The 18419-nt window shown below is 35.3% G+C and overlaps 1 protein-coding gene across 1 annotated transcript; it reads left to right on the forward strand.

The window, feature by feature from the left end:
• The first annotated feature begins 16131 nt into the window (after positions 1–16131).
• Positions 16132–17857, forward strand: LOC106780679. The gene is made up of 5 exons (XM_014668976.1): positions 16132–16403; positions 16560–16782; positions 16854–17077; positions 17172–17331; positions 17459–17857. Exons 1-5 carry the CDS (start codon positions 16132–16134, stop codon positions 17855–17857), a joined length of 1278 nt encoding a protein of 425 aa, XP_014524462.1.
• The last annotated feature ends 562 nt before the right edge of the window (positions 17858–18419 follow it).

Consider the following 18419-nt stretch of genomic DNA (forward strand, 5'->3'; position numbering starts at 1 on the left):
TAAATGAGTTTAGTTGTTTTGCTAAAGTTTTCAAAGTGGGTTTTACAACTTTACTAGAGTCACTTCCAATTTCATAAGAATTAGTCTTAGACATCCTTAAAGGTTTTCAAAAATATGCAATGCAACAAAGAAATACTTCAATTTCAAAGAAAGTTCCTTAAGAGATTTAAGGAGGCAAAAGACACCCAAGTTCACTTCTAGGAAAGGGAGGTAAATCACAATGGATTTCTTAAATACCAAACCTTTCCTAGCCAAAGTTTACCTTAGGCATTCTTGAACCAAATTTCTCAAAGGAAACTAGTTGATATTAAAGTTGACACACACTAAGCTATCATAAATAAAGAAAGCAAATAAACTAGCTATGCGGCCTAATGATTAAGTTAGAAGAACTTTGGTTCCTCCAACCAACCAACTAAAAACAAAATTTACTAAGAAATAAAGGTTCTTGTTAGGAGATGGGATTGAGCACCAAAGACTCCCCCAAGACACCTAACAAGGCCATGAGTTATAAGAGAAAAAAAAAAGAAAGATTACAAAGCCAAAATTACTAGAAGAAAAGTGAGTGGTTCTTGTCTTTTGGCAACTTTTTGAGCAAATGGGGCACTAAGGCGACTCTTTTAACATCATAGCCAAGAATTTTAGCCACTGGAAAGTGAAGATAAAAACCCAAAACAGTGAGCAAAACACGTTCCAAAACAGATTGCACAGAAACAATGTTAGTGGTCTAAGCATAAAATATTTTCACTAGTGCAAAAACGTTATTTAACATCACCCCTTAGACGTCGGTTAAGGGTAAGCACGACGTATATTGATGATCAGTGGCATTTTGGTAAATAATTTGGCCATATAGACGTCAGTTAGAAGGTGCCCCAACGTTTATAATATTTTAGACGTTGGGGCCCCTCCTAACTGACGTCTATATGTCTGACAGGTGGGTGAAAAGTCATTTCTTTCAGTCACTTTTTGAGTCCATTTAGACGTCTGATCCCGCCACTCCGACTTCTAAAGCACTTTAGACGTCTATTATTCTGGGAACCGGCGTCTAAACCCTAAATCCAAAAATTTAAAAAGTCACTTTTTGAGTCCATGTAGAAGTCTGATCCCGCCACTCCGACTTCTAAAGCACTTTAGACGTCTGTTATTCTGGGAACCGACGTCTAAACCCTAAATCTAGAAATTTAAAAAGTCACTTTTTGATTCCATTTAGACGTCTGATCCCGCCACTCCGACTTCTAAAACACTTTAGATGTCTGTTATTCTGGAAATCGACGTCTAAACCCTAAATCCAGAAATTTAAAAAGTCACTTTTTGACTCCATTTAGACGTGTTATCCCGCCACTCCGACTTCTAAACCCTAAATGTCTGCATTAAAACACTGTGAACGGGAGGCAATAGTTATGCGCACTCATTGTTCATCATCTTCCTCGCGTTTTCTCTGCACAAGCTACGTTTTTCAGGTTCGTTTTCTCACTTTTGCACTGTTTAAAAATAATTTTACTCCGATTACATTACTCTTTGATGAATTATTTTTCATTTGAACCAATTAAAATGTGTTTTCATTGAGTTTTTGTGCAGTTTTGCTCATGTCCATAGGCAGCGTTCTTGGACGGCGATTTCTTGCGTTTTGCACTCCTCCAATTCCCTCCACTACATTATCAAAACCGTCCAATACAAAATAAGAACATACAATCCATTCTCTTCAACTAAAATATAAAGTTGTAAACTCGAATCACCATGACCTAGGAGCAACTTGAGAGGCCTCAAGCGGAGAAAGATCCTATCAAATACAACGACATTTTAGACGTATGGTCTATAGAGTCCGATGTCTATATAGACGTCTGACCTATATAGTCCGACGTCTATATAGACGTCTGACCTATAGGGTCCGACATCTCATTTAACGTCACTCGAATAGACGTCGGTTCAGGATCTGACGTTAAAAGCCCAAAATAACTGACGTTAAACAGCGTTTTTCCACTAGTGTTTTCAGCACTTTTTAGGCTCTCTTTTGGTACTCTTTTGAGGCTTTTTTCTTAAAAGCTTTTAGCACTTCTTTTTCCACTCTTTTAATTTGCAAAATAAGACCACCACACAATTGGAACATAGGTGATTTATGGGTTTTAAAAGCCACAAAGACAAGAAACACAAAATAGAAGAGAATCCTACTAGAATCAAAAATGGTTGTATATGGTGCAGTTTTGCAAATGATCTAATGGCAAGTATGAACCCAAAACATCAAAGATAAGACCCTCAAATGGTTGTATATGGTGCAGTTTTGCAAACTAAGTTATATTTTGTTTTTTATGATTTTTCAAAGTTACTAGAGAAAATTGACAAGAAAAGAACTACACATGACTCTAGACAAACATGGATGGATTAAAAACTTAAAATGACTCAATCAATGAAATGCAATGAACATAAATCAATAAAAGACCCAAAAAAACAGTAAGGATGACTCAAAAAATAAAAGGCACAAAATAGTAGCCAAAACTAACAAAACATAACTTGGAAAACATTAATGACAACATTTTGGCAACACTGACCTTTGCTCAATGTTTTTCTCATAACTTTCTCTACAGGCTTCCAAATGAATTGATTTTTTTTTTGTTTCAAACTAGACTCAAACTGGACAACTGGGCTAGATGCAGTTTAAGTTTCAAAATCATCCCAGTTTACTGCCAGAAAAAAAAAACATAGATGGAAAAAATAACACAAGACAAGTAAGGAAAGCATTAAATAACAAGGAAATAACAAAGGATCAAAACCAAGAAACTTAGCTCATTGAAGAACCAAGGCTCTTGATACCAGATGATGACAAAATGCTCTAGCTAGGACAAGCCAAATCTAGAAGCAAATCAAGCGATAAGATAATGGATGAAGTTTCCAGAATTTGGTGGTGGTGAAAGGTGTTGATAGCTCATGGTTTTGATGAGTTTGAATGGTGATGGAAGGTGTGTTTGGTGGTTCTCTAAGAGAGATTGGGCCAACTCTTGGAGGAAGGTGGCTAGAGGAGGCCACTTGGGTTGCTCTAGCCTAGGGTGACCTTAAAATAATAGTATGGCACAAAAATGGCAGCATAACTTTACTCTAAATCAAAGGTGATTACATGATGGAGAACACCTCTATTTATAGGATAAGGTGTCTCAAAATGGGCTGAAACTTTAACCTAAAAGAGCCACCTTGGGGTTCTTGGAGAGTAAGGATAAATCCTCTCCAATAGGATAAATCCCTAGAGTGACACATGGCCACTAACTAGGAGGAAAAATCTCCAATGGGAAGCGTCCACATGTCTAGGACGAAATTCTTCTCCCTTGTTCTCCAAGCTTAGCCAAAATGTTGAGCCCTTGGTCAACACACCCATTTGGGACATCCAAGCATAGTCAACTTTGGGCCTTGACCCTTTGTTGACTTGTTTGGTCAAAATCCTATTCTACTTGGCCCAAAATACAAGGCCCAATTGAAATCCTATACTACTAGGCCCTCAATACAAAACCCAAATAAAATCTACACTATTTAGCCCATAATACAAAGTCCAAATAAAATCTAGACTACTTGGCCCAAAATACAAGGCCCAAAATTATTATAACTCTACTAAATCTTCATGATGGCTTTAGATGGCCTAAGAGAAAGAGTATAGGTCCATCTTCCATAGATGTCTCCAACTCTTCATGAATGTGCTAGGTCATGGCAAGGGGTATGCCATCACAACTGCCAAACCACAATAAAAACTCAATTCAATTATCAAACCATTTTCAATCTAAAAACACAACATCAATTAGATTCAACACATACCATTTTCAATCTAAATTATCCAACTCACACACACTGAAGCAACTAGCTTACCTGACCTAAGAGACAGACGAACTTGCTCTAAAGAACCCTAAAACTCTTCAAGCTCATAGGATGTCCTATCAACACCTACGAACAACAGAAACACGATCAAAGCACACCATTAGAACCATTCATTAGCATGGACTCATATAGATGAGTAAAAAGGTGCATGCAAGTAAAAGAAGGCTCACATACAACCATTCATAGAAAAAGACCAAGAAAAAGAGATGAAACTCAACTTACATGAAAGAAAAAGAGCTTGTCGTAAGGATTGATCCTACTAATGAGTGCATATTTATGCCCACATTTATGTTTTAAAATTCAAATTTTTTATGAGGTTCTTATGCTTAAATGATTGATTTAAAGTGAATTTGTGACGACTGGATTTATTGGGTTTGGAAATTAAAGATGCTTAAAATGTGATTCTTAGTTGCATAAATTATTTTGGATTATCTAATGTTTATTTGTACAACTGAAGTTAGAATTTTATTCATTAAAAGCACGAAATTGAATGATCAAAGCTGGTCCAATTTGGTCAACTCAAGGCTTCTATGCAATTTTGAAAAGAAAAAGATAGCTAAAGTGAAATTAGAGGAAAATTATGGACTTCTGTGCAATTTTGAATAAAATAAAATGAGTTGAAATGTAATTTTGGACAAGTTTAAATCTATTAGGCAATTTAAAAGATAATTTAGAGAAAATATATCTTAAGATATTTTATTTGATATTGTTAAATAATTACATTATTTAACTACATCAATAAATATCAAAAGATAATATTTGTCAAATCTTTTTGAATCTAGAAAAAATATTATAAATTATTCTCAAACACTGATTAAATTTGTGGAGTATTTGGAAGATATTAGATATAAGGTAAAATATTTTATCAACGGAAGATTCAAAGTCCAAGCCTAATCAAGCCTATATAAGAGACCTAGGGGAGGCAAAAATCATACTCATTCATTCTCTCAAACTCCTCCATTGGAAGCCATCATCCTCCACTCCTCTCACTTTTATCTTACCATGTGTTTCACTCCATTCATGGAGGGCTAAGCTTCTAAGGCAATTCCACTGTAATTTCATTATGGATTCTAACGTTACGTTAAATTAATACATTTGTTTCTTTTGATTATTGATTTGAGTTATTCATCTTTTATGTCTTTCATCTCTCAATCATATTAAAAGCAATGACTTTTGCATCATAAGGTGTTTGAATCTATATGCATATTAATAATATGAGTTCAAGGGTTTCTAGGTTTGATTGAGAATTTGAATTTAGGAACTTTCATATGATGAGGAAAGAAGGATTTCTCTTTGAAAAATGGATTGGTCATCAACAACTCTATCTTAATTTTGAATCTTAGAGTGCAAATAAAATAGATTTGACAAAATCTGAAGTAGATGAGTGGGCTAAATGGTATGCGGTGAAAATATATGGAATATCAGAATCGCTAAAAATATTCTTGGGGCTCAGGTAAATTGAAACCTGACTGCAACAGAAGATTCTTGGGGCTCTGGTAAAATGAAAGTGTCTCATACAACATTCTTGGGGTTCTGGTAAATTGAAAGTTGACATAGTCATTGACAAACATTAGTGAATGGTGATTGAATTGTATAATTGATTAAATATAATAAAATCACTTTTATGATTGCAAAAGTCCATTTTAATGTTACATGGTTACATTGCATCAATATACTCAATATGGGATAACGGTTATTGCTCAATATACCATAGCTCTTTTTTTTAAAACACAAATAATACGTCATTTGATAAAGCCACTCGACGTGTTATTAATAACTACTGTATTAATATTACGTCAAAATACTAGGGACATGACGTTTTGTTGTTCATCCAAAAGCTAAATCGCTCCTTTTTTTCTTCTTATCTTGTTTTCTTTTTCCTTTTTAACCTACAATAATACGTCGAATATTAAAATATATGACGTCCTCTGTATATTCGAAATCCAAAATATATCAACCTTTTTCTTTTGTTTTCTGTACTCCTTCAAGCTTTTATTTGTCCTTGAAGGAGATAACAGAAAACAGAAGAAAAAAAATTAATAGATGGAGTTCATAGGAGAAATTTTATAAATGGAAGATGTAGCGTTCTGAAAGGGTCCGAAATCCAAATGTATCAACCTTTTCTTTATGTTACTAACATTCCTTCAAGCTTTTCATCATGATAGAATCAAACCACAAAGAAATGACTCCTTTCTCCTTTTTGTGACCTAGAAGGAGCTACTAGTAACACAAAGAAAAAAAGTTAACATAGAAACTTTGGAGTTGTTACAAGAAATTTTATAAATGGATGTCTATACTGAAATAATTACTGTTGCGAAAGGGCTGATATGGGCCTCATATGGGCTTCAATAATAAAAAACAGTATACTTAAATGATATATGGGAAAATGCACTTTGCTGCTAGAAACAAAGAGGTTGACGTCAATTTCTTTAGACTTCCAAAGTGTCTTTTTGGTTTAATTCTTTTTTCTTTTAATAAAAAAACTGAATTTCCTTTTTAAATTCTTGTAAGCATTAATTTTTTGTTGTTACTAGAGTGGTTGTGAGCATTAATATTGACTCTATAAATATAATGCTTAACTCTATACAAATTGCATAATTTGATGTCATTGAATGATTCATTTTTTAAAGTTTCATGAATTTTTTTTCTCCAAAATCAAATCCACTAATTCAGTAGAAAACAACTTCATGAAACTTAAAAACTGAATCATATAATCAAGAAACTTCAAGTTATAAAAGCAGTTCCAGCCCCTCCAGGGGTTTTACAGATTTTGAAAAAGCACTTATCTTCTTAATGTTTTTCTTTCCTCAAGATTTCTGATGTTCAAATTCTTCTTCCCATCAAATATGTACTCTATCAGAAGGAGATTAATAACAATCCAGAAATAGAGGATTCTAATGAAGAGTCTACTGAAAAAGATTCTAGGAAGACGTCTGAATAAGAATAACTTAGAGTCATAGTACTAAGTTGTGATGTCCTTGTTTTGTTCTGTTTTATTATGTGTTCTTCTTTTTGTGGCGTTATATTCCTTGGTTTAAAACAAAAATAATATTTATGGAAAAAAAACATCGAATTGATAAAACAGTTCGACATTATATTTAGACATTACATGTTCAAATAACTTTTGATAGAAAAACAAAGAAAAAAGTTAACAGATTATTACGAGAAATTAAATGAATGGAAGTTGTAAAGTTTTGAAAGGGTGCCAAATATTGAAATGTATTAACCTCTTTTTTGTTTTTGTTGATCACTCCTTCAAGTTTTTCAACAAGACAAAGAATCAAACCATAAAGAAATGACTCGTTTTTGTCACCTTGAAAGATTTGATAGAAAAAAAAAAGAAAAAGTTAACACAGAATTCGAACATGTTAGGAGCCCTTCAAAACGTCAAAGCCACAATTACAAGGATGTTTTATCGGTTGGTTTAAAAGAAAAATTAAAAACATAATATCTGGAAAATAAAACGTCAAATGCGAAGAAGAATTCGACGTTTTGTGGTTGGTTTAAAAGAAAAAGAAAAAATAATAAAAAACAACTAGATAATAAAATGTCGATGCCAGTTTAAAACTGATGTTTTATTGGTTGATTTAAAAGAAAAATAAAAGAATAACTACTAGTTGTAATATACAATGTCCATCTTTTGTTATAGTTGACGTCAATTTATTTAAAACAAAATTTAGTATTTATTTATTTTGTATTGGACGTCAGATGTTTCCTTAACAAAAGTTTTGTTCTGTCTGGTTTAAAAGAGAAAAGAAATAAAGAATACAAAACTGATTCACTCTCTATCATATAAAACGTCAAATATTTAGCATGTTGGACGTCAAATTTGGGTAGGAGTAATACTGTTGGATGCTAACCACTATTTCATTATTTTTCTATTTTAAATTGAACGTCAGTTGTTTCATAAAATGATGTTAAGTGTTTCTAAGGTCATTGGTTTACGTCGTTCAGGCCCTTGTTTGACGTTAGCACATTTTAGATTATGTCTATATGGGCTTTGTTTGTCGTAAATAAATATTAGACAGCGGATTGTTTTAATAGAGGACGTGGAGCGGTTGAATTTATTTACGGTAGTGCCACTGGTCATTTTTAACGTTGCGTATTTGGCGATGAGACGTTGACCGCGTGACGTTATAGCCCGTTTTTGCACTAGTGTTTCTTGCTCGTTGATTTCAGAGTAATGGACTTCTTTTCTTCAATCTCTTCTTCATCCTTCAACCTTCCAAGTTCTAACTCATGTTCTCTTAACTTGCCGAACAAGGTAGTCATATTCATGCTTGTAAGGTCTTTGGATTGACTTTTGGTTGTCAGCTTCTATTCAGACTCTTCAATATCTTGATATTGATTTCCTCTTTGTCAAACACTTTTCCAAGAGCCATAAGGTGATTTACAATGTGTGTGAATCTTTCCTAGACTTCATAGATTGTCTCTCTAGCCTTCATCCTGAAAAGTTCATACTCTTGAATCAAAGAATTCTTCCTTGCTCTCTTGACTTCATCAGTGCCTTCATGTGTGACTTCCAAGACATCCCACATCTCCTTAGCAGATTTTCATTGAGATATCCTAAAAAATTCATCAACAGTTAGTGCAAAGGTAATGATGTTTCTGTTAGAAAATAGGTAGCCTTCAACATGATCACACAGAAGCACCTTTCTTGTGCAGAAAATGATCAGCAAATGTAAGCGCAGAAAGTCTCCTCTATGAATCTCGTTTAAGAAAGATCACCACCGTCTTCTTGGAGAATTCTTGGAGCTAAGAGAAATCTGAAACAGAAATGAAAATTATCAGTTCATCAAAAGTCTTTGAACAAACCTATGTTTAGTCTATTTATAGATTTCTGTTATACAATCAGATTCTCAGTCGAATACACTACTAATTCAGTCGACTGTATTATGACAGTTATAACAGTTCAGTCAACATAGTAGCTCAAGGTCAACAAATAACAAAACACATTTAATATAGTTGACCAAGTCATCAATGCTCAACTAACTTTTAAAAATATAGCCGTTAGAGTGCAAGAGCATAACAAAATTCCAAAACAGATACCAAATACAGTCGAATGTGTAAAATACATAGTCGGCATCAACCATGTAAAACATTTTGAAATTCTTTTCTTCTCAAAATTACACAGAGCACTGATTCTCAAAATCTGCACAAAGATTTTAGCATAGTCGAATCCAGATATATATCAATCAATCAACAAAGGAACATGTAATTCTATACATAAACATGTTCAACAGATATAACAGTTAATTTGCATAAGAACATGTAATAACAGCAAACAACATATGCATGTTATTAAACAATGTGTTGTCATAATCAAAAACTAGATTGATATAGAAATTGTGTTGTCAACAATCTCAACAGTTTCTAGCTTTGACATCATACTGTACTTTTCTATACTCATCTTGAGACCACTCAGAAAAAAATTTTCAAAACAGTTTTTCCATCAACAATATGAGTAGGCTCAAAGGGACCATTCAAGGTTGCATCCCAAATTCCTCTATTCACAGATTCAAGAAAAATTTGCATTCTGATTTTCCAAAAAGGATAAATTTCACCAACAAACAGAGGTGGTCTGTTTGTAGATGCTCCTTCACCAAAAGTTTGAAAACTGGAAGCCATCCCCAGGTATATAGTCAATTCAATAAAAACAAAAGTCGACTAGTTTTTCAAATATCTTATGAAAACCAGCTCTGGTGCCAATTGTTGGAAAACAGGTAGGCTTCGTTTCAATACCAAGAGGAGGGGTGAATTGGTGATGTTTCAAAATTAGAGTCTTTTTAAAATATTTTTCACAAAGTAGAAACCTTTGCACAATTTCTTGAATCACAAGTAATAAAAATTTAAGTGTAGCGGAATATCAAAGTAGACTACGCAAATTACAGAGTCGAATGAATGTAAAAGAGTAGGGATAGAGAATTCAAATGCAGGTTTTTATACTGGTTCGGCCTCAATGCCTACATCCATTGTCCTTCCAATCCCAGGAAGCAAATGCACTATAATGGTCAAGGTTTTTACAATAAGGATTTTATAGAGACCTCCACGTCAAAAATATAAAACACCTCTCTAACCCTCTAACCAAAATATCGGCAGAAACACACAAAAAGATCTGCAGCAAGAATCCCCTCTCCTACAATCTTCAAACCACTTTGAACAATCCTCAAAGTGTCCAGGCTCCACGAGTCTACACCCTGTAATCACAATAGGTACAAAAATCTCCAGCAGATTGTAACACGAGCCTTGATCAACCAAAGAACACCTTAATTATGTAGATAATGATGAAGCAGTAAGCACAGCAGAATTCTCCTTCATAACCTCTTCAAATATGATCTCCATGGTCTTCTTGATGAGTTCTTGGAGCACTAAATCATAGAGAACCAATCTGAAATAGAATATGAAAATGTCAGTTCTTCCAAAAGTTCTCTGAATAACTCAGGTCTCGTCTGTTTATAGATTTCCATAAATCAGACGCTCCTATAGTCGACTAAGCTACTAATTGAGTCGACTGTCCTCTAACAGTTATAACAGTTAAGTCAAAGTAGTAGCTGTCAAGTCAAACAAATTAATTCCACATTCTATACAGTTGACTCTCATTCAATGATTAACTAACATTTGAAAATATAGACGTTACTGTTCACAAGCATAAAAGAATTTCAAATAAAACAACTAACAAAGTCAATTGCATAGCGCACGCAGTCGACTTGACACATTGTTGGGGCAAATCGGCAAGTGTACCGAGTCGCACAAGTAATATAAAATGGTAAGACCAAGTATCGTATCCCAAAGGACTCTCGGCACTGAACAGTTGTGTGAAAACAATATTAATTAAGACTTAAAATAAAAGAGAACATGGGTTTGGGATGCAAAAATAATAAATAAAATAAAGATGCAATTGATCAATGGCACAGGAGCACAAAGATGAATGGAGGTTGATTTATGTGAGATGGGCATGTTGTTGGGGTTAGTGATGGGTGTCGCAGCCCATACAAATTTAATTGCATATTAGAAATGCAGTATAGTGCTAGGAAGTGACTCCTAGGTCGTTTCTCAAGGACCAATTTTGCGGTTCAAGAATCAAGTCAAACACGAAGGTGAGGGGGGTTTGTGAAAACGTTGTGGTGAATACGGATGAATAAAATCAAAACACAGACGCAACTAATAATTAAACACAGATTTAAAAACGGTTTCAAAGACAGAATAAAAAAAACAGTCGGTCATTAACTTAATTACTATGCTTCAAATCACAGATCAACAAAATAAAGCTGACTCAAACCTCTAATCCAACACAATTAATCAATTAAGCGCAGGCTAATTATGTGTTCATAAAAGCGGACTAAGTGAACGCAATGCTAACATCAACTCTAATTTACACCATACAGTTTCATCAACTAAGAGAAGACTCAACACCAACTGGGCAACTAAGTGTGTACCCAATTGCAAGTGCAAATACAGATTTGATATTAACCAAGTCAGAGTAGCAACCACGGTTACAGTTCAGAAATCTCAAGGAAACATCACAATATAGCTAATGACCAACTGACTAAACATCATAACTAAATTAACACAATCGAACAGAACAAACAACATAAAAGTAAACGGAACGAAAACACTAGAATAAATCATTTAATACCAAGATGCGTGAACAGTAAAATGAAATGAAAATACAACATATAAGCTAAAGAAATGAAAAGACAATTCATAATGGAAACAATAAATTAAAAACGCTTTAAAAGTGAAAATAAAATAAAATGAGTAAAGCTGAAATTCAATTCCATATGCATGATATATAATATTCTCGGTGCAAACACTAAAACAAAATAAGCAAAACCAGTTAGAAGTCCCTGAACGTAGCAGTTGTGCCCCTATAAAATTGAAAGTGCATCCTCTTTTCTCAAAGAAATAAATTAAAAAGAAATCTCCATGTGAGCACTTCTTCCAGCGAAGTAAATCAGCACCTCTTCCCAAATTAAATTCACCGCTCCACTTAAAGCAAAAGCAATGTGCTTTCCAGACTAAATCACTGCTTGTGTGCACCACGTATTGGAAAGCCAAGAATGGAATGAAATGTAATAAAATATGCCAGCAGCGTTTTCAATCAGCTCTCTATTCATTTGAATAAAAAGAAAGAAGTTGAAATGTAGATTTTTTTCAGCAAGTTGTCAACTCACGCACACTCTTGCATTCAATGAAAAGCATAAAAGCTATTTCTCATCATTCCAATCTTGCAGCAAAATAAAAAGGAAAAGTGTTGCCTTCTAGAAGAAAGGAAAAAAAAACAATGCTTTTAACATTCATCCAATTCAAAACAACTTTCAAAGCAAAATGAAAATGGCCAATAACAAGTGGCGGCTGGTGCATTTCTCAATTAACCAAAATCCAATATCAATAACATTTTCTAAGAAAAATGCTCTCCCCTCAAAGAAAACGTTAACAAGCAAAATGAATGTTCAGAGTAAGTGACGGTTGTCCTAGGAATCTCCCTAGGTTTTTGTGTTAAAGCTAGATGTCCAAAGATATTGGCATATGGGCCGTGAATGTGGAATTAGGGCTGCTGCACTTCATTTTTTATCTGCAGACGTCCAAGCTGCTGTGTGGTGTTTTTAAAGTTGCTGGATGTCACCTACGCTGGACGTGTATGTGTGGGTCGTGATGCTTCATGTGTTGCAGTCAAGACATGTTACTTTCTGCTGCCATGGGTCGTGACACCCCTTCTCTCCACCCAAATGATTCAGTGCTACTCTTCATACAAATGAAATGCACCGACCAACTCAAGTGAATCAAGCGTGGACTGTTGCTGCCAAGGTGCTGAACCAGGCGATGAAGATGTTGGATGCGTGTTGGATGTTGTGTGTAGGCCATGAGGTGTTTTGTTTCCCAGTTGGCCCATCTTTAATTTGTTGGACGTGCAAGGTCATGACAACGCTTTCCTCAATAAAAGTTGCTGGATGCTTTTTTCCATGTGCATGATGATGAAGCTGGTGTTGGGCCGTGATGCAAAAAGGGAACGTGTGCATGGATGGCAGCTGCTTCTTTTATTTCGTTTTGGACGTGCTGCCAATTGCAAATGAGTCCCAGAATTTAGCTCACTACACCTCCTTCAATTCAATGTTGTTGGGTGCTTTAAAATGAAGCCTGTGTGCTTCCTCTTTTGGGTCGTCATTGCTTTTAACATGCTGCTACACGCTAGTTTTATGTGGGCCATTTGCTGCTGTGTTATTTTTCTTCCAAGCTTGCTGGACGCTGCTGACCTCCCATACCACGTGTTGCTCTCGGATAAAGTTGTTGAATGCTCTACTGATGCTGGGCCGAGAAGATGTGGACAATTGGCTTTTTTTTATTTTTCTGCTTCACGTGGACGTGCAGGCCGTGAGCAAGCTTTCTACACCAGCATTTTTTTTCAATTGAAACATATCAACGGACACGTTCATTCTAGTTCAGCCCTTGCACATTTGGGCCCAATCACTTTAAGCGTTGTTGCCTTGGGCTGTAGCACTTTTAGCTCCTTGAACGAATGAGCTTTGTCCTAAAAGAAAGTAAAGGTGCTACTCCAAATTCCCATCCCGAGGCTGTGACACATTCTTCTTCAAATCTAACTTTTCGTTCCAGCCGTGACACAATTGACACAATGTGAAAGATCAAATGAAATTATAATTTAAGAGAAAAATTCTCTTCCATCCAGCAGCAGCGTCATATCTAAAGAAAAATGAGCTCCTTCTAAGAAAATAAAAGTGTCTGCATGTGACACCAATACACTTTTCTCCAATTCAATGCTTATTTAACCCCAAATGTCCAAAATTGTATTTCCAAAATTTTCCCTACAATTAATAGTGCAAATAATTAGTTCAGAAAATTCAAATTAATTAAAATTAGAATTTCTGGTCAAATTAGGTACAATTAACAGAAACGGGAAAATACCGGACAATTAAGCACAATTCCCTGATTTATTTAAGCGCAATAAACCAAATACAGTCAATAAAATATTGACTCATCAGTTAGATTTCACCAAGTTCCCTCTCATGTATATAAGAATTCTTCTTTATGCATTAATGCCAACGTCCTTCACTAAATCACTTAAACCTGATCCCTCGGTAAATAACCATGTCCCTAATTACCAGTTCGTACAATTCCTAATATTCCTGGTAAAAAGATGTGAAGATCAAGAGGTTAAGATGACTAAGATTCATACCCTCATCCCTGAGAAATATAACCCTTAGGAGTAATTCAACAAGAACTTGAATTGAAAGGAACCTCCCGGCATTCATGCAACTCATAGATCATGCTATTGTATAAGCAAGAATAAAAACAGATGAATCACTCTAACAATTAATGAAAAAGCATATGAAATTAAGAATCAATTTGAATACATGAGAGTTTACAAGGTTACGTCATTCCCCAACAACAAATAGAAATTAGTTCCCTATAGACATGGGGGAACTCTATAAACAATGGAAGAAAGAATGAGAATAGAAGATTAAGAATAGGCTAAGAGTGTATTGCTATGCTCTTTTCTGCCAGGGATGCAAAACCTAGAGTCCCAGAGTCCTTTAAATAGTGTCAGAGGCGTCCCAGAGTGCGGCCCGGTCCTAAAGACTAAAATCAGAGCAGAAACAGGGCCTGATCCAAGTGAAATCACGCCCAAGCGTCGTAGGGAGGACGCCCGGGCGAGAATTGAAGGTCGATTTGGACACCCAAGCTACGAAGCGCCACACTCCCGGGCGGCGAGCATCGATTTTGGTCACGCGGTTTGCGCTCCTGGTCGCTCGGGCTTCGCGTTTTCCCTCCTTCTACTGCCTTTTTAGCCTCCTCTGAGCTCCATCTTCTTGGCTTTTCACCTCTTCTTCCAGTATTACCTCAATCTCTGTCAAAACAAGGGGAATTTGTTAGAAAACCATTGAAATCAACCTCAACTCTCTTATTCACACATTTTATTGAAAACGCATGAGTCCAAGCAAGTTTCTAAGTGAAAAAGGGTGCTTTTAGTATCAAAATCACATGACAAATAACGGTGTTTTAAACCGTTATCACACATTTGCACATACTGAAATTCTTTTCAATGTAAAATCTCACATTGCACTGTATTTGAAAATTTGTGCAAAGTCTTTAGTCTTAATCGACACTATTAATAATGGAGTCGACTTAGGACATGCAAATTTGCCACACAATATAAGTTCATCAAAGTGCATGTGGTTTTCCATTTCCAAACATATGTAATGCAATCACAACAGATGTAACATATATCAGAATAGTGAATATGCATTCATATATCAAGACTAAGATTTCAACCAATAAGCAACAGAACATGTAACACATAACAAGACATGTGTTATTAATAATGTGTTGTCATCATCAAAAACCAGAGTGAATAAAGCACTATGAGATTAAGGTTAGCTAAACTAATGCTTCCCTTATCAACAATCTCAATAGGTGGTGTCATAGAACAGTTGGATGAGGGGGTAGGTGGTGATGTTGGTCAGGGTGACAGAATAAAAGTTGATGTTGGTGAGGGGGACAAAATAGAAGTTGATGTTGGTGAGGGTGACAAAATAGAAGTTCATGTTGGTGAGGGGGACATAATAGAAGTTGATGTTGAAGGTGAGGGAATACAAGATGATGAGGCTCATGATGAGAGGACAAAACCAAATAATGTTCAAGAGACAATAGAAGTTGATGAAGCACATGATGAGAGTACAAAAGCAAATGATGTTGAGGGTGAGGCAATGGAAGTTGATGAACCACATGATGAAAGGACAAAAGTAAATGACGGCGAGGCTAACAGAACAAAAGTAGAAGAAGAGTTGCAGGACATAGAAGAACAAGTTCGTGAATGGAGTACATCAGATGATGATAATGGTGAAGTGAGTAGTATGGATGGTTTAGTAGACATAAACATCCAGTGTGACTTCAGAGAATGTGATAGTTCTGGGAATATGGAGGTTGATTGCAGTGTTCTTTGTGAGTTAGATTTGGAAGAACATGACATTAGTGATACCAGTTTATTCAATGATGAATGGGAATCTGAGGAGTTAACTTCTCCTGATATCAATGATGAATAAAGTTATGTTGAAGAGGGATATGGAAATTTTATTACATTCACTATGCCGGAAAAAAAGGTTGATTTCAATTGGGAGGTGGGAACATTTTTTGGGCACAAAAAAGACATCTTGGATGTCATCAAAACCTACGCACTAGAGAATGGAAAAAATTTAAAATTTATTAAAAATGATAAAAAAAATAAGGCTTAAGTGTGTGGGAGCAAAAGGAGAATGTCCATGGATGGCTTATTTTGGTTACATGGAGGCAATAGATACATGGCAGTTGAGGACTGTGGTGGATCGACACACATGTAGTAGGGAGCATAAGTTGGGCCTATTCAATGCAAAATGGCTAAGTAAAATATTGGAAAAAACATTAAAAAAGAATCCTAATGTTAAGGGAGTTGACATTAGAGATAAAATAAGTAGGAAATGGAACATAGAAATAAGTAAAAATATAGCTTACAGAGCGAAAGCCTATGCTTCAGACGAAGTGGAAGGGTCCTTCACTATGTAATATAGTAGAATTTATGATTACGCTCATGAGTTATTAGCAAGAAACCAAGGGTCCACTATCAAGGTCAAAGTTGAGGAAAATTATGGAAAGCAAATATTTGAAAGGTTCTACGCATGCCTCAAGACATGCAAAGATAACTTTGCCTCATGCAGGCCAATCATTGGCCTTGATGGAGCCTTTTTCAAAGGTAGACATCGTGGTGAGTTGTTAACTGCTGTTGCTCGAGATGCAAACAATCAAATGATGCCACTAACATATGCCATAGTAGAGGTCGAGAACAATGAGACTTGGACATGGTTTATCGAGCTACTCATTGAAGACCTAGGTGGACCTAAGTTGTGTTCTTCACTAACATTGATATCAGATCAATTGAAGGTAAATTGCATTATTGGTTTTTGTCTTTTATCTTATAAATATCATCTAACTTATTGCTAACTCATTCATAGGGGCTCTTACCAATTGTACAAGATCTAGTTCCTGGAATTACACACAAATTTTGTGTAAGGCATTTATATGCCAATTTCAAGAAGAAATTCCCTGGAAAGATTATTAAGAAGCTTATGTGGAGGGCATCAATGGCAACCCACCCACAAAAATGGGAGAATGAGATGAGAAGTATAAAAGAGGTCAACGAAGACGTGTTTTGTCACTTGATAGTTATTCCTCCAAGGTATTCCACTGTCCAACTTTATATTTCTTTTAGTTTCTGATTATTTTAAATACTAAGTGTATGACTTATTTCTACATTCAGGGTTTGGGTCCAGATCAAGGTTCAATGGCATAGCTCAATGTGATACCTTGACAAATAACATGTCAGGAGCCTTTAATAGTGCTTTGGTTCACACGAGGACAAAACCAATTATTACAATGTTGGAGGAAATCAGACTATACATCATGAAGAGATGGGTCACTAATAGGTCAAGGGTAAAGTCATTTAAGTCATCAATTTGTCCAAAAATACTCAGTAGACTACAAAAGGAGGCCCTACTAACATAGTACTGGATTTCCAGGTATTCACAAATTTATTTCTTTCTTCTTTTTTTTCCAATAGTTGCTCTACATTACTAATGTTCATAGCTGGTCTGCACATAAGCTATTTGAAGTCATACATGTGTCCCAAACTGGGGACAAGTATGTGGTGAACATAGATGAATATTCATGTTCCTGTAGAAAATGGAGCATCAGTGGAATACCTTGTGTTCATGCATTGGCAGCAATGAGGTTTCTCAACCTCAATGAAGAGGACTACGTACCTGTATGCTTTCTCACTTCAATGTATGAAGAAATATACTCCTCTATTATCTATCCTATTAATGGAAACAACCTGTGGGTCAGAACAAAACACGTTGTCCCAAGAGAAACGAACAAGATGTTTTGTAGTCACAAGGAGAAGAACCCACTTCATTGGCTTAGGGTGCAGCACATGGAGAAGAACCATCATCAGAGTTGAAACAATGTTTTAAGTTTTATTAAAGGATATGTAATATAGATAGATCAAACTTTGATGTAATCCATTACAGGACTCTTTTAGAAACAATGCTTTAGCTTTCAGTATTTTATATATATGTATTTGTATGAACAATGGATGAGTACATTTTGGTATTATGAATGACATATTTCATTGCAACCTTTTAGTTGTGAATGAATCATTCATTGGAACATATAAGTTGTGAATGGCAGATTTGATTGGAACATTTTAGTTCTCAATGGCATATTTGATTGGACCACTTTAGTTGTGAATGGTACATTTGATTGGAACATTTTAGTTGTGAGAAATGTCATATGTGAAACCTGCACATTTTATGCAGATTTGATTGGACCATTTTATTTGTGTTCGATGTGAAACCTGAATAAAGTACATCACATATGTCAAACATGAATAAATTACATCATCCCCGTTACATGTTACATTGGTTCATTATAGGCAAGAAGTACAAACAAGAATAATGTTCACTGTTACCAATAAGGAGTATTGGTAAAACCTGAAGATGTGTTTTGATGATGCTGCAACT

Source organism: Vigna radiata, unplaced genomic scaffold (assembly GCF_000741045.1).
Source record: "Vigna radiata var. radiata cultivar VC1973A unplaced genomic scaffold, Vradiata_ver6 scaffold_51, whole genome shotgun sequence".
Taxonomy (NCBI): domain Eukaryota; kingdom Viridiplantae; phylum Streptophyta; class Magnoliopsida; order Fabales; family Fabaceae; genus Vigna; species Vigna radiata.

Coding starts and splice junctions, on each gene's coding strand:
- LOC106780679 (XM_014668976.1), top strand. CDS start 16,132: ATGGCTTATTTTGGTTACATGGAGGCAATAGATACATGGCAGTTGAGG. Junction 17,078..17,171: donor TTGATAGTTATTCCTCCAAG/GTATTCCACTGT, acceptor GTTTGGGTCCAG/ATCAAGGTTCAATGGCATAG. Junction 17,332..17,458: donor GGGTCACTAATAGGTCAAGG/GTAAAGTCATTT, acceptor TTTTTCCAATAG/TTGCTCTACATTACTAATGT.